This window comes from Neodothiora populina, assembly GCF_041146345.1.
Source record: "Neodothiora populina strain CPC 39397 chromosome Unknown canker_contig_14, whole genome shotgun sequence".
NCBI classification, from domain to species: Eukaryota; Fungi; Ascomycota; class Dothideomycetes; order Dothideales; family Dothioraceae; genus Neodothiora; species Neodothiora populina.
Window position 1 is genome coordinate 636,135 of NW_027191408.1, and position 15,298 is coordinate 651,432.

General features: G+C 53.1%; 7 protein-coding genes across 9 annotated transcripts; 5 read left to right on the top strand and 2 right to left on the bottom strand.

Annotated features, from left to right (window-relative positions):
* Positions 1-18: 18 nt before the first annotated feature.
* On the top strand, positions 19-1,545 carry AAFC00_002176 (uncharacterized protein; the record flags this gene model as incomplete). Its single annotated transcript, XM_069341459.1, has 1 exon — positions 19-1,545. The coding sequence occupies one exon, from the start codon at positions 19-21 to the stop codon at positions 1,543-1,545; it is 1,527 nt and encodes a 508-aa protein (XP_069201538.1).
* Positions 1,546-1,964: 419 nt separating this feature from the next.
* AAFC00_002177 (uncharacterized protein) lies at positions 1,965-3,177 on the bottom strand (the record flags this gene model as incomplete). Its single annotated transcript, XM_069341460.1, has 4 exons — positions 1,965-2,469; positions 2,531-2,755; positions 2,867-2,935; positions 2,996-3,177. 4 exons carry the CDS (start codon positions 3,175-3,177, stop codon positions 1,965-1,967), a joined length of 981 nt encoding a protein of 326 aa, XP_069201539.1.
* A 329-nt stretch (positions 3,178-3,506) lies between these two features.
* On the top strand, positions 3,507-4,183 carry AAFC00_002178 (uncharacterized protein; the record flags this gene model as incomplete). Its single annotated transcript, XM_069347984.1, has 2 exons — positions 3,507-3,762; positions 3,816-4,183. The coding sequence occupies 2 exons, from the start codon at positions 3,507-3,509 to the stop codon at positions 4,181-4,183; spliced, it is 624 nt and encodes a 207-aa protein (XP_069201540.1).
* Positions 4,184-6,304: 2,121 nt separating this feature from the next.
* Positions 6,305-7,240, top strand: AAFC00_002179 (uncharacterized protein; the record flags this gene model as incomplete). Its single annotated transcript, XM_069341461.1, has 1 exon — positions 6,305-7,240. One exon carries the CDS (start codon positions 6,305-6,307, stop codon positions 7,238-7,240), a length of 936 nt encoding a protein of 311 aa, XP_069201541.1.
* Positions 7,241-7,459: 219 nt separating this feature from the next.
* AAFC00_002180 (uncharacterized protein) lies at positions 7,460-8,907 on the bottom strand (the record flags this gene model as incomplete). 2 transcript variants are annotated; one of them, XM_069341464.1, is made up of 2 exons in its annotated part: positions 7,460-8,518; positions 8,572-8,907. In XM_069341464.1, 2 exons carry the CDS (start codon positions 8,905-8,907, stop codon positions 7,460-7,462), a joined length of 1,395 nt encoding a protein of 464 aa, XP_069201543.1. The 2 variants fall into 2 exon arrangements, with proteins under 2 accessions (XP_069201543.1, XP_069201542.1); XM_069341463.1 differs by having other exon boundaries at positions 8,572-8,787.
* Positions 8,908-9,201: 294 nt separating this feature from the next.
* Positions 9,202-11,022, top strand: AAFC00_002181 (uncharacterized protein; the record flags this gene model as incomplete). Of its 2 annotated transcripts, none has more annotated exons than XM_069341466.1 (1): positions 9,202-11,022. In XM_069341466.1, one exon carries the CDS (start codon positions 9,202-9,204, stop codon positions 11,020-11,022), a length of 1,821 nt encoding a protein of 606 aa, XP_069201544.1. The 2 variants fall into 2 exon arrangements, with proteins under 2 accessions (XP_069201544.1, XP_069201545.1); XM_069341465.1 differs by having other exon boundaries at positions 9,751-11,022.
* Positions 11,023-12,125: 1,103 nt separating this feature from the next.
* AAFC00_002182 (uncharacterized protein) lies at positions 12,126-14,813 on the top strand (the record flags this gene model as incomplete). The annotated part of the gene is made up of 4 exons (XM_069341467.1): positions 12,126-13,385; positions 13,442-13,786; positions 13,837-14,614; positions 14,668-14,813. The coding sequence occupies 4 exons, from the start codon at positions 12,126-12,128 to the stop codon at positions 14,811-14,813; spliced, it is 2,529 nt and encodes an 842-aa protein (XP_069201546.1).
* Between the last annotated feature and the right edge of the window lie 485 nt (positions 14,814-15,298).

A 15,298-nucleotide genomic window follows, 5' to 3' on the forward strand; every position in this document is an offset into this window, starting at 1 on the left:
GGTGCTAACATAGACACCATGGCCAGCACTGAGATATATGCTCACCGCGAGCAAGACGATGTCTCGCAGGATGAATTGACCAAGACCAAGAATGGCACCATGGGTGCGGTCGAGGTCATGGACGTCGACACCGAGAGCGGCGAGGTCAAGCCCACGACGTATTACAGCAAGTTGTCAGTGATCATGATGCTCGTCTTCTCCGGTCTTGCTATCGGAAGTGATGGCTACAATGCCTCGGTCATTGGAAACCTCGAGTTGCTACTTGCAATCAGCTATCCGGAAGCATTGACCAGCAACATCCAAACGCGCCTGTCCAACGCTTTCATGGTCGGCATGATCGTGGGAATGCTGGGTTTCGGCGTCATCGCAGATCAACTCGGTCGTAAGACCGGTGCTGTCGCCACGACGGTTCTCCTTGTGCTAGGTATCGTCCTGTCTGCCGCAGCTCACGGAACTTCGGACACGGGCATGTTCTGGTGTCTCATCATAGCCAGAGGCATTGCCGGCGTGGGCGCAGGCGGCGAGTACCCAGTCAGCGGCGCGGGTGCGACAGAAGCAACAGACGAGAACGATGTCATGCGCAGACATCGCGGATTCATGTTCGCCATGTTGGCGGATCTGTCTGCTTCGCTCGGCTACGTCTTCGGGGGCCTCGTGCCTCTATTGCTCCTTCTGTGCGTCCACGAAAAGGTCGAAAAATACAGCATCGTCTGGCGAACCAGTTTCGCCCTCGGCCTCATCCCTCCCCTCTCCATCTTCTGGTTCCGCTACCGCATGGCCGTCTCAACATCGTACCGCAAGTCCTCCATGCGCAAACAACGCGTCCCCTACTGGCTCGCACTCAAACGCTACTGGCGACCCCTCATCGGCGCGTCCGCGACTTGGTTTTTGTACAACTGGATCAGCATCCCCTTCGGCATCTTCGCCGGGACTATCACCAACCGCGTCAACGCAGGCGACTCGCTAATCACCAACCTCGGCTGGGGCGTGCTGATAAACTGCTTCTACATCCCAGGCCCCTTCATCGGCGGCTACCTAAGCGACAAGATCGGGCGCCGCCGCACCATGGCACTAGGCTTCATCCTGCAAGCCGCGCTCGGCTTCGTCCTCGGCGGCGCATACAAGCCCATCCAGAACATCTTCCCGCTCTTCGTAGTGCTCTACGGCATCTTCCTAACGCTTGGGGAGGTCGGCCCCGGCAGCACCGTCGTGCTTGTGTCCTCTGAGTCCTTCCCGACCTCCATCCGCGGCCAGCTCGTCGGGCTCTGCTCTGCGTTCTCCAAGGCTGGCGCCGCCATAGGCACGCAGGTCTTTACGCCCATTAGCGCCAAGGCAGGCGACCAAGGCACGTTTCTCGTCGGCGCGGGCTTCGCGGTGCTGGGCGCCGCGATTGCGTTTTTTGTTATTCCTGACACCGAGAGGAACTTGGATAATGAGGACGAGGCGTGGAAGCAGTATTTGGCGGATAACGGCTGGGTTGCGGAGTGGGGCGATGAGGAGACGGTTGATCCGGCTTCTGTCGCTGTTACGCGGAAGGGGTCGTAGATGGGGAAGGAAAGTGGGTTGCGGTTTTGTTTATAAGATTTGCTCTAGGTGTAGTCAAAGGTGCATGAGCTTTCTTCAGCTTTGTCTTCCCTTGTGTTGACCGGTGCTCCTGCTCGAGGTCGTGAGTACTTGAGTGTCTTGTACGTTGTTTTCATCGTGAGTCCAATGCGGCGTTCGATTCCCAGAAGTCAAGCATATCTACTTGGATGCAACACGAGTAGAGTCCCCGGTCGCAACTATATTGATAGTCATCTCTTCTCATACCGAGTCATCATCAGAGAAAGTCATCCATTTGATTATAAGGAAGAAAACCCATCATCAACATCATCTATATCTCATGCAAGAAAAGCAATTCCTCGTATGCTGTCTGTTCTGCACGACCGCCCTTGACCAGTCGACAACAGACCGTCCGAAATCTACTAAAGAACAGCAATCGCACTGCAATAGCTCACGCTACTATCACTGACCCTGGCACACTCGCTACTCCTCTCATACCTCAAGAATCTAAACCTACCCTCGCCCCCAAGCGCCTCCATAGCAGCCATGACGATACCGATCGGATGACGTCCGCAGACCGTATTCCCTGTCTCCTCGAGCACGGACAGCCATTCGTCATGGTCTCCGCTTTCGCACGCGCCTATGCACTCGAAGTCGACTTTCTTGATGCTCTCGTGGATCGGTGGGTCTCTGGGCGGTTTGTCGGATGCTTTGAGAGATACTGCTGAGGCTGTTGACGAAGAGTCGTAGTAGGTGTATCTGAATCGTAGTCCCCAGTGTGCAAAGTCCGAGGATATGACGAAGGCGTTTTCGGGGTCCTTGAGGTAGGGCGCGAGGAGTTGGCCGAATTGTTTTTCGGCGGAAGCGGATGTGTTGCCTACCATTACCGGGACAAGTTTTGGAAACGCTGCGGGATTGGAGGAGGTCCTTTGTGGGATTTCTGTTAGTGCTGGGCTGCCCGTTTTGGGTAAAAGTTGGATGGTGTTACTTTGATAGCATCGTGTAGATATACGGCAGATGCATCTCGAGGCTGTGCTCGTCCTCGTCGGTCTCTTGAGACATCCTTGAGAACTTGCCGGTGTCGAATAGCTGCTGTGTGGTTTCTCTGTCGATTGTGAGATTTCCGAGAGGGGTTTCGTATTCAGTACATTGAGTTAATGCACAGTTTGTCAGGTAGACATGATGCGAAGGACCCAGTAAGAATACTCGCTTACTGGTCAACACCATATGTTAGTCCTCTAGCTTCTGGATCCATGCACTGATATAAACATATTGAACAATCTCCGATCATGGGCCCAAGGGTAGGTAGAAGTCAATCACGCACATTCTAGCAAGATCCCAGGACTTGTAAGCCCAAGCTGCAGCAGGACCAGAGTATGAATATCCGGCATGGCTATACAAGCACGTCTTAGCAACAAGTAGAGAGGTATGGACATGATCAGACAGAGCTCACGGTGCAATGATCACCCTTGCACCTGGAGTAGGCAACACATCAACACTTTGTCCAGACGACTGAGGTCCTATACATGGGACGGGAGCTTGCACATTGGCGAGCCAGCCATCAAGCTGTGAGGATAGCTGTGACTTTGAAGACGAATACCATGAGCCTGCATGGCTGGCTTCTCGGACGGTCATACTGCTGATTTGGTGGCAAGTAGCAAGATAGAGAGAACCTTGGGGTCATGCGACTGCGGTACCTTGATGGACACCAGTTGGGTTGCAAAGAGGGAGAGATGACGTCGGGAGTGTTTCCGGTTCGCATCAGTCCATCACTGCACGTTAATTCCGGGCTTTGGTCCGGCAGGAACGCGTCCACGCGTGTCCTTATCTCGGACGCGCATCTGACTGTGAACCACTCTAGCACCTTCACTCTTGTCATAATCGCTACAGTATCACATATTACTCCGCTATCTGTATATGAGTATTGTTGGAAATACGCAACGCCGGTCACGCAATCTACCACCATGACCATAAAACGCAAGCGGTCCCTATGCGCCTTCTCCTCCCCTGTTGGTGGCTTCGCAGCCTCTCTTCCACAAGGCATACCAGAGACGCCTCTACGCCTCCCTCTCTACTTTCCTCAGAGCAAACTGAACGAGGCAACGAGCTCGGAGACTTTTCGACATTGGAAAGTGCAAGATGATGCGGGCGCAGCCCATCTGAACAGTCGGACCCGCAAGAGATATCGCGACAACAGACCCGAGAGCGAGCAAGTCTATGGTAGGTGATCTTCCACTGGCCAGTAGAGACGAGGGATGCTGATCGTTATGCAGCCACGACGATAACAAAGCTCTTTGGAGCTCAAAAGGAGCATCCCAACGCCTCACCTATTCAATCACGCGACCAGCCAATTCGACAGCAGCCGCCAGCGCAGTCATCTACCCTACACTACTTCTGGCGTCTTCCTTCCTCGGCCACGACTAGTCTTCGGCGCAATTCTCCAGACTCTCAGTCTGCCTTTGAACCGAATAGCGCGGCTTGCGAGGACTGCGACGATTCGCTGCGGTCTGCTGATGCCATGGATCTGGACGACACCTTGATTCAAGAAGAGACTGCATGCTACACGTGTGGAAAAAATGTATGCGATCTATGTGCCGTTTCTGCAGATCAGCGGAGGTGCCTTAACTGCGCTACATGTTGAGTGTGAAGTATACGAAGACATGCGCAGGGTTGCACATGTCAATTATCAATTCTACGTATGCCTCGCGCCCTAGACACCTCGAGCCCCGCAGGCACCTCTTACTGCATCCAAGCCGTTCTACAATCGGAAGGGAGCGTATGAACATGTCTGATAGACCTCAAATCTCCACAGAGTTCCTGTAGAGATGTTTAGCTTCGAGGTTGAGCTGTAAGACAGCCATGACTTATAGACCAGCTCTCGCCATGCTCCGGCAGTCTTGACCCTCGGGGCAACACTCGGGGCAACAGCAAGATGATCACCGTAGCAAGAGGTTGCTGGCGGAAAGGCCCTATCATGAAGACTACAATCCTGTCTTTGCGCCAACGAAACAATTACGGCAGGACTATCACCAACCAAGTGTACGGATAACGTTCAGAAGTTGATTCGGTTCCTCCGACACATCAAAAATGGTGGCACTCGTGTCGAGATGAAACTATGTCACAATCATGGTCAAAATACTTCCGCGACAACTCGATCATTCTGGACCAGATAGACCATAGAAGCCTGGAAAGGCTGAATGGTGGTGGCATCAGGCGAAATAAAGTCACGACTTTGTCGCCAAAGTGGATAGAAGGAAGAGAGCTCCGGCGGGCTATCAACTCGAGATCTATGTTCCGGTACCGGAACAAGCGCTCCTTACAAGTATGGCGCATCTTCTTCGAGGATGACTCAAAAACGCTATGCGACATCCGAGGTAGATGGCAAAGGAACAAACGTCTATCGCGTTGTAGCTCCTCGCATTCAGAATTAATTTGCACTATCTATGTCATGGCCGGTAGACATTTTTGCATCAAACCCATGAAATTGTCTCAATCGATACCGTACCTACCTCGCGGAGTCTGCATAAGCCTCGGCACACCTCCCATACAGCGATGAATCACTGTCTCGTCACTCGGCCTTTGTCATCGAAAAGAAAACGTGGTCGGTGAAGAAACGGAAGGGCTAGAAAGCACGCGGGCGATCACCTGCTGCGCGGTTCTCAGGGAGCGCTTCGCTAACTCGTCCAGAAACAAAAGACCAAACCGTTTCTAGAAGACGTCTTGGTTTGTTCGTGATCACATGTCTGGGTCCGAGTACGTGGGGCAAGAGCCAGGGTCCAGGTTTCAGCTATGGGATTGGGTCGGATTCGGTTTCCTTTCAGGGTCCAGAGGTTTTTTTCCGGGCTCGGAGGTCTTCAGGGTCTTGCTGCGCACACGCCCACTTTGGTAGATCTTAATGAGGGGAAGGGAAGTGAATTCACGACGCAACAACTTCCTTTCAAGTTCGGCAGTGAGGATTAGGGATAGTGTTGAGGCTGCTAACACAAGGCAGCGAGGGTAAATGATGGTAGACACACTGTGTTAATTCCACAAATGGCCCAGAGCAGAGACTTACCTACCGGTGTTCCAGCGAAGCACATGGCTACCGATGCACCCGACACTTATCTAGATCCGGTCATGGCGGACGATACAGAAAATCATGCAGGGTCCACACGCAAACGGTCCCACATCAAGGTGCCTAACGTATCTTTCTTCTTTCTCTCCACGGCATTATCTGCCAGAACAAATCCCTTTTCTCCGATACCTTCGTCCCAAAGTACCGACCGAGGATACTACGTGCACACGTATCTGGGTTAGTCTCACACGTTCCTGGATTGGGCCCCCGTGATGTGCGACCGGAAAGGAATGGTGGTTCTTTTTCGGGTTTGGTGTTCGGACCGCATCCGGGCCATGAAGCCGTCTTAGAAGATGATGGGTGACGACCCCTCGCACTCTCCCTCTCCCTCGAGTCCAGTATTGCCGAGAGCGGTGCGCCTCGACGATGAGTCTAAAAGATATGGTAATAAGCGTTTGGTGGTGTTAGTGCGAGGTAGATAAATACAGCAGCATGTCCGGGAACATGTGAGATGGGTTTATCTCTCTTTCGGCACCCCCGGTCATCTACCCACCCACCGATCTATCTTAGACATTACTCTGCCGTATACACCCATTGACTCTGCGCCTCTCTCTCGCATCGTAATCACAGCAGGCCCTGTGTACCCTTCGTCATCTATAGTCACTGCCTGCTCCTGGGAGAGTTCATATACAGCATATTCTTATAAACATGTCAACGACCACGACCACGACCACAACGACGCCGCGAGCCAGACCACGCGCTATCAAGCGTCCAGTCGCACAGCGCAACGATAGTACCCTAGAAGTGCATGACAAGTCTACGAGCAAACGCCGACCAAAAGTCATTGCTACTGCTGCCGCTACCGAAGAAGCCATAGAGGCGAAGAAGACAACGACAACACCAAAGGCACAACTGCAATCGAGACTGTTCCGCCTACCCTACGAGCTACGCCTGATGATATACGAATTCGCCCTCCCCACCGCCGCCGTGTCATGCCCTCCTCCTCTTCGTGCCACTAGCCCCTCTACAACCCCAACATCGAGTACCACCCAACGCACCACGACGACGACCTCAACCCCTCAAGACCTCGAAAGCGCAATCGAGCACCACGACGACGCCTCTGGCGCAGAGCCCGCCTTCCTGCGCACATGCCACCTCGCGCGCACCGAAGGCCTGCCCATTTTCTACCGCGACAACGACTTCCTGCTGAACCGGCGGCCGTCGCTGGACTTCCAGCACCCGCTGCTGATAAGCATGAACCCCTCGCTGCTGAGCACGACGCGGAAGACGAAAAAGACGTCTGGATCAAGATGGCTCTACTCGATGAGCAGCGCGAGTATCTCGCGCATCAGGACCGTCGTCTTCGCGCAGGTCGGCAGAGGCATGTATAAAGACGAGCGCAACGGGTGGAGACGCGACGCCAGCGCGTGTTTCCGCGTGCGCTTCCTGAGTCCCGGCGACAGTCGGCGCGTGAATAGGGACTATGAAGTGCAGTATTTGAGAATCGATCCGAGCGGGCGGAGTGAGAGGTATGCGGAGAGGTTGGTCAAGGCGCTCGAGACGCGCATGGAGCAGTTGGCCGGGAACAAGGGGGTCAGGGCGTGGACTAGAGAGGATATTTGGGATTTGGCGTATTTGTTATAGCGGGAGTTCTACTTTTATAGATTGAGATTAGCAGGAGTTGGATTGTTTTATCACCCATTCGTATAGATATTATTCTGCTTCTTCGTTCATTACTTTTGGGGACTAAGATTAGACAAGACAGATGGAAAAAGGGACCGAGGTCTTTGGCTTTCTCTGGCGATAATGGTGCATTCATGATCACTTTTTTCTCTTTCAGTTGTGTATTACGTGGTAGCAGTATCATTGTATGAACTTCTTGAGCCCCCTGAGTCTGTTCTTGGCCTCCTCGAGCACAGAGTCCTCCTTGCATACGGCAAACCTCAACCAGTCCTCGACGATGTGGGCATTGTCATCAGTAAAGAACTCGGTAGGTGGAATGGCGGCGACGCCGAGCTCCATGATCAAGAACCAACTCAGCTTGAAGTCTCTCGGGCGACTGGCGACGTGGGGAGGGAAAGGGTAGTCAGCCGGTAGCTTGACCTTGGCAAGATTGACGAGCACAAAGTAGCCGCCTTCCGGGTCGGAAAAGGGCAGGTCGAGCTCCTTCCAGATGCCGTTGAACAGGTCCATCTTGGCCTTCATCTCCTGCTTGGTCTCATCCCAGAAGTTGTGCTTGTCGGCCTCTTCGAAGCCGATGGCCATGGCCTCCTGCAGCGGGCTCACGCTGCTGTAGCAGATGCGCGTGTGCGCGGCGCTGACATATTTGATCAGATGCTCGGGTCCGATGAGCCAGCCGACGCGCCACCCAGTTGCATAAAAGTTCTTTCCGCCGGATCCGACCGTGAGCGTCAGGTCGGCGATTTCTGGAGACAGCGTGGCGATGCGCGTGAAGGGGACGTAGTACAGACGATCGTAGACCTCGTCGGACAAGATGATGACCTTGTTCTTGACGCACAGGTCGCCGATGGCTCGCAGCTCGTCCTTGTGGAAGACCTTGCCGATGGGGTTGTGGGGGGTGTTGAGCACGATCATGCGCGTCTTGTCCGTCATGGCTGCTTCCAGCTTGGCCATGTCCAACGTCCACTCTGCGGCCGACGTGTTCTCCGTGGCTCCACGGGCGGGCGGGTCCAGTGGAATGTACACAATCTTGCCGCCTGCCATCTGGATGTTGGAGATGTACTGATCGAAGAACGGCTCGAAGACGATGACCTCGTCGCCGGGCTCGATGAAGGCCATGAAGGCCGAGAGCATACCCTCATTGGCGCCGGTGGTGATGGTGACTTCCTTCTCGGGATCGAGTGTTCGTCCGAAGAAGGGAGTGTAGGCATCCGCAATGGCCTTCTTGAGCCTCGGACGGCCCTTTGAGCATTTGTCAGCCAGGTAAGTAGAAAATGAAAGACGATGAAACGAACCTTGGTGGGTGAATACTGGTTACACTCGACTCTGTCCAGCGCTCCCTTTGCTGCATTCACGACAAACCCTGGTGGGTTGTAGCCGAAGAAACCCTGTCCCATGTTCACGATTGGCTGCACAGGTGAGGCAGCGGCTGCCTCGTTGACGATGGTCCACACATCTTGTTTCTGGCCGGCGACACGCGCCGCTGGCTTGTAGGGATCTCCTCTCACCATTGCTGTGTGAGTGAATGGGCGTTTAGACGACAAGAACACAGGGCGTGAGACGGTGTAGGCGGGCCTCGTCAAGAGAAGAGAAGGTCGTAGAATGATGGTATTGCTACACACGCTCTTCATGACGAGTCATCAAAGCCCCTCGGTAGGTTCGTCGATAATCACTTCCCCAGATGTTTTTCCAATTTATCTCCGCGATAGCAGAGCACGTCATCACGCAAGAAGGTCCGATATAGGCGATATACAAGTATCTGATAGGCTGAGTGAGGTATCTGTGTATCATCATTGTAAGATAAGGTACCTTACTGTAGCTCAGCTTAACGTAGCTTCAGTGTTTGCCGAGCATCGCGTCTTCCATCCCGCGTTTCTTGCTGTATATTGACTTAACTGACGTTATTTGTACACGATGGTCATCAGATGTCTGCACCCGCCGTTGTTGACTGTCCCATCTGCTGCAAGCCAGTCAAGGAAGTCAACATAAACAGACACATTGATTCGTCATGTCTTGACTACCATGAAACCGCCCTAGCGCCTGCACCAAATCAGCAGCAGCAGCAGCAGCAGTCGCAGAATGGCTTCTTGCCAAAACCATCGCAAGTCGCAAACTTCTTTCAGACACCCAACGGCAAGAGAAACACAACTTCTGCACATGGTACACCATCTTCTCAACAAGCCATCACTCAGCCGAGGGCTTCGCAGACTCCCGCTGCATCCTTGAAGAGACCTCACGCTTTTGACCCCATCCATGATGGAGTCAAGGAAGAGACCCCGAATGCGCCTGTGCCCACGCCCGCACCTGCACCAGCACCAGCACCAAAGAAGCTGAAGACCTCCGCAAATCTCGAAAAAGCTGCACCACTGGCCGAGCGCATGAGACCGCGCACATTGGATGAAGTCTATGGACAAGACCTAGTTGGACCATCTGGAGTCTTGCGCTCTCTCATCGAGACCGACCGAGTGCCCTCAATGATCCTATGGGGTGGACCTGGCACTGGCAAGACCACAATTGCGCGCCTCATCGCCCAAACTGCCGGGACGCGCTTCGTCGAGATCAACAGCACTTCCACTGGTGTTGCCGAATGCAAGAAACTCTTCCAAGAGGCCAAGAACGAACTGTCATTGACTGGCAGGAAGACAATCATATTCTGCGACGAGATCCATCGCTTCTCAAAATCACAGCAGGATGTCTTTCTTGCTCCCGTGGAATCTGGCGCCATCACGCTTATTGGCGCAACAACAGAAAATCCCAGTTTCAAGGTCGTCAACGCTCTCCTCTCGCGCTGTCGTACGTTCACTTTGGCAAAGCTCACCGACGAGGACGTCTTCGCGATATTGAGAAGAGCATTGCAGCAAGAGTCGAGTGTGAGCCCTCAGTCGTTGTCATTGATGGAGAGTGACGACCACACACTTGTTCGCTATCTCGCTACATTTGCAGACGGAGATGCACGGACGGCCTTGAATCTACTCTCATTGGCATTGGATCTTTCGGGACGACCGGACATGACACTTGATGCGATCAAGTCCGCACTGACCCAGACTTTGGTCTACGATCGCGCCGGGGATCAACATTACGATACCATCAGCGCCTTCCACAAATCTCTTCGTGGCTCGGATCCTGATGCAAGTCTGTACTATCTGACTCGCATGCTGCAAAGTGGAGAAGACCCGCGCTATATAGCACGGCGGATGGTGGTGGTAGCATCCGAAGATGTTGGTCTGGCAGATAACTCCCTTCTTTCGCTTGCCACCGCCACATATCAAGCATGCGAGACGATTGGAATGCCAGAGTGCAGGATCAACTTAGCTCATTGCACTGTGGCACTGGCTTTGGCACCGAAAAGCACAAGAGCATACCGTGGCATGAATGCAGCGTACGCTGCATTGGCAGAGCCCGGTGTTGCTGGCTTACCTATTCCGATCCATCTCCGCAATGCGCCAACAAGGCTGATGAAGGAACTCGGCTATGGCAAAGAGTACAAGTACAATCCGCACTATCTCGATGGAAAGGTACAGCAGGAGTATCTGCCCGAGAGGCTCAGTGGAAGGAGATTCCTGGATGACATAGACCTGGGCACGAAGGTCGATCCTGAGCTACAGGAGCCAGTAACATCGAACGACCACGATGATGATGTAGAAGCAGAAGTAGAGCTCGCGCATGTTGCTGAGGAGCCAAGCCACGATGCTGTGGAGGATATGAGATCAGAAGAAGACATGCTTCTCAATCCCGATGGTGAATGACAGATTTGAAAATGCGGCCTAGCTAGCTGGCCTAGCGACGGTACATCACCTTGCTGAGGTATTCTGAACTCGCGTCTTTTGTGGTACAGCTGAGAACATAATCAAACAATGTGCATGCGAAATTATGAAACAAGCTGTCGCATAGTAGTCACTTTGATGTTGAGATAGATTTCGACCTTGCAAGCCATAGTCACGGGTCCATCTGCGCGCCTAGAGATGATCTTCGATTCCCAGATCCAGGGTCAAGTAATCACGTCTGCACAGTAATAATGACTGCCTTTTAATTGGGTCGACTCCATCTCGTCTTTGTTGGAGATGTCCCGTGGAGGATTGGGGCACGGACGCACCCACTTGACATCAGTGGGAATATCAGGCCGTTGAGGATGTCAAGAGTGGGTGATTTCTGATGGGTCTTCCGGATAGCCAAGGCTTGTCGACTAATGGCGTCGTATCTTGACTCCAGCTGTTGAGCTTCCGGCAGTACCTATGCTGTAGCCTTCCTGACAACAACCTGACTGTTCAGACAAGATACATACTGTATACAACATAACATTATATATCACATGATCGGCGTATAGTGATGCTTCGGACTGGCTGATCTGTCAAACAACCATACGCCCACAACCTAGATCCTAATATACAGTCACCTATATATCCCTGTCCTAGCCATACAACCGATTTGACCGCATTGGCGCGTCTATGCAGGGCATTCGCTTGATCTGTCCCGGTACCCGTCTTATCGAAGCCGTCGCTTGCGATCCCCTTGCTTATTTTCAAGTCGCTCCCGCTCGCGAGTCTTGTACTGTACCTTGATACTCGAGGGAAAAAAAGGGCTGAAGGGCTTTTCTGTTCCAATTGTACAGTAGGCAGCTTCGAATATTGCCTCGGTCGACTCGACGCGACACACTTTCAATCTGGAAGGCCTGAATCGACATTCACCTCAGCCGACACCTTCGCATCATACTCCTGCGAGTATTGAGCTAATCGAACTCCCTGCTTCCGCCCTAGCTCGGTCAACCGCAGCCACCGTCGCACACCAGGGTGCCTCTCGAAGATCGCAGCGTCGGGAAGAGAAGCTACGTGCGCTTCTTGAGGAGATCGAGATGAAGTTCTCTCACAGCATCCAATTCAACGCCGTGCCCGATTGGTCCAGTCACTACATCTCCTACAGCAATCTCAAGAAACTTATATATCAGCTCGAGAAGCAAGTGCATCAAAAGCCGGACACCGCCCAGGATGCCGAGTCGTCTCCGTTGCTGGACGGTCCCAACGATGATCCCGACAAAGTCTTCTCCAAGGCTCTCGATCACGATCTGGAGAAGATCTGCACCTTCTACCAGTTGAAAGAACTCGAGATCTACGGTGAGATAGACGCGCTGCTCAAGGACGAAGAGGAATACGAGGCAGATCAAGATGGAGAGGCTTCACAGGACGGCAGGCGGCCGCCATTGGCCAAGTTCAGATCCGGCAGCATCTTCAAGAGCTTCAATCTGGGCAAGAAGCGCAGGTCAAGCACCATCACCCGGTCTCAGGACAACATCGACGAGGAAGAGGGGGAGAGTGACGATGACGCCAACGAGAGGTCTGCGCTGCGAAAGACGAGGTCTCACGAACACAATCCGTACGACATGACTGCGAGCTCGAATCTCGACACCGTGTCCAGACGAAGACCCAGTACCTCGGATGACATTGATGAGCAGGCTCTTGATATCATGTACAACGAGGGTGTCACACTCAAGAAACGTGCGGTCAGCCTTTACGTCAACCTTTGCGAATTGCGCTCTTTCATTCAGCTCAACAAGACTGGCTTTTCCAAAGTCCTGAAGAAATACGATAAGATTGTCGACAGGAAACTCAAGAGCTCTTACATCAAGGCTCATGTTGATCCAGCCTACCCCTTCTTACAGGAGACCCTCGACCACCTGAACGGGAACATCGAGAAGATCGAGCAGGCATATGCTGACATTGTCACCAATGGCGACATTCAGATCGCCCGTCGCGAGCTCAGACTGCATCTCCGAGAGCATGTGGTGTGGGAGCGCAACACTGTGTGGAGAGAGATGATCGGTATTGAGAGAAAGGCCCAGGCGGCCAACATGGGCATCCGCCAGACCATGCTCGGAGGTGACGATCGTGGGAATGCAAGGCTGCAGGGCGACGAGCCCGAGAGCAGTACCAAGGAGGTCTCGACGCCTATTGGAAGATACAGATGCCCGCGATTCCTCCTGTCCGCCACTTTCTACATCCTTGTCACCATCATTGTGATCTTTGCCGTCCTTTTGACCGTTCGTATCATGGAAAAGCCAGAGCAGCAGAACTGCCTGGCCCTAGTTGTTTTCGTCAGTCTGCTGTGGGCCACCGAGGTAATCCATGAACGACTATTCTTCTGTTTCTGACTTGAGCTGACCGCGATGATCAGGCTATCCCTCTGTTCGTGACCTCTCTAGTGATCCCCTTCCTCGCCGTTGTTCTGCGCGTCGTGCGTTCCGACACTGAGCCTCACCGCCGCCTCGAATCCAAAGCCGCCGCTTCTTACGTCTTCTCTGCCATGTGGACCCCAGTAATCATGCTTCTTCTTGGAGGCTTTACGATAGCCGCAGCCCTCTCCAAGTATAACATTGCGAAGATGATGGCGACTTTCGTGCTGAGCAAAGCTGGCACCAAGCCTAGGACTGTTCTGATCACTAGCATGTTCGTCGCCATGTTCGCCAGTATGTGGATCAGCAATGTTGCAGCACCAGTGCTTTGCTTCTCCATTATTCAAGTGAGTCCTCACCTTTTTTTTTCCTCTTTCAATGGCTAACACAGTCTAAGCCTATCCTCCGTAATCTGCCGGCCGACTCGGACATGTCGAAAGCGTTGCTGCTGGGAATAGCTCTTTCATCCAACATGGGGGGCGCCGCCTCGCCTATTGCTTCTCCTCAGAATCTCATCGCCCTGCAGAACATGTCGCCTGCACCAGGCTGGGGTATCTGGTTTTTCATTGCACTGCCTGTTTGTATCATCAGCATTCTCATGATTTGGGTGCTCTTACTTGTCACTTTCCAGCCTGGCCGAAACACCACGATTGTGCCTATCCGACCCATGAAGGATAAGTTCACCGGAGTCCAATGGTTCATCAGCATTGTCACTCTCCTTACCATCGCACTCTGGTGTGTCAGTCATCAACTGGAGCCCATATTCGGAGACATGGGAGTCATCGCAATCATTCCCATTGTGCTCTTCTTCGGCACCGGCATTCTTACCAAGGAAGACTTCAACAACTTCTTGTGGACAATCATCATCCTGGCTGCCGGCGGTCTTGCTCTCGGCAAGGCTGTGAATTCGTCTGGGTTGCTGCACACCATCGCCGAGGCCATCACGAGTCGCGTTGAGCAACTCAGCCTGTACGGCGTCATGTGCGTCTTCGCGGCGCTCATTGGTGTGGTAGCCACCTTCATCAGTCACACCGTGGCCGCACTGATTGTGCTGCCTCTGGTTCAACAAGTCGGACAGTCGATGAGCGAGCCTCACCCAAACCTCCTGGTCATGGCCAGCGTCCTCATGGCTTCGGCTGCCATGGGACTTCCTACGAGTGGATTCCCCAATATGAGTAAGTGTGATTATTCATATTCTATACACGAAGTAGTGCTAACAACGACACAGCGGCCATCATGATGGAAGAGCCCAACACCGGCCGTCGCTACCTTCAGGTCAAGCACTTTTTGACCAGAGGTATCCCGGCCTCCATAATGGCATACGCGGTCATCATAACCCTAGGATACGGATTGATGATCGCTGTTGGATTTTAGAAAAGCGCGAGCAGTACATATGAGAGTAGCAGACCTGTGGCTACAGAGAGAAGCGAAGTGAGCATGTTCGCCCGAAATTGAGCTGTAATGTTATAATGTTCGGAAAGTCGATTCATGCAACGAGTTGTATAGAGATAGTGCATATAAGCCCTATATATACCTGGAAGCATATGATAGCGATATGTTGTGTTCTCGCGATCGAAGTGTCTGGAGTCGGAGGTCCGTAGTCTCTGTCCGATTTGTCGGTGTCCGACATGCGTGCACAAACTCCTCGTGGATGTGGGAGACCCGGGCGTATGCACGTCTTTTGAGAGAATCATGAAGAGCCGCTCGATGACCTCTGTCGCGAGCTCTTCGCGAATGGACAGCGTCCAGTCCTCCCCATGGGGGCGAGCAGAGCGGAAGATGGCTTCGTCCGATCCAGCCAGAAGCTAGCCGTAGGAAGTCGTGACAACGATGATGATGAAGATGAACCAATGAGAAGA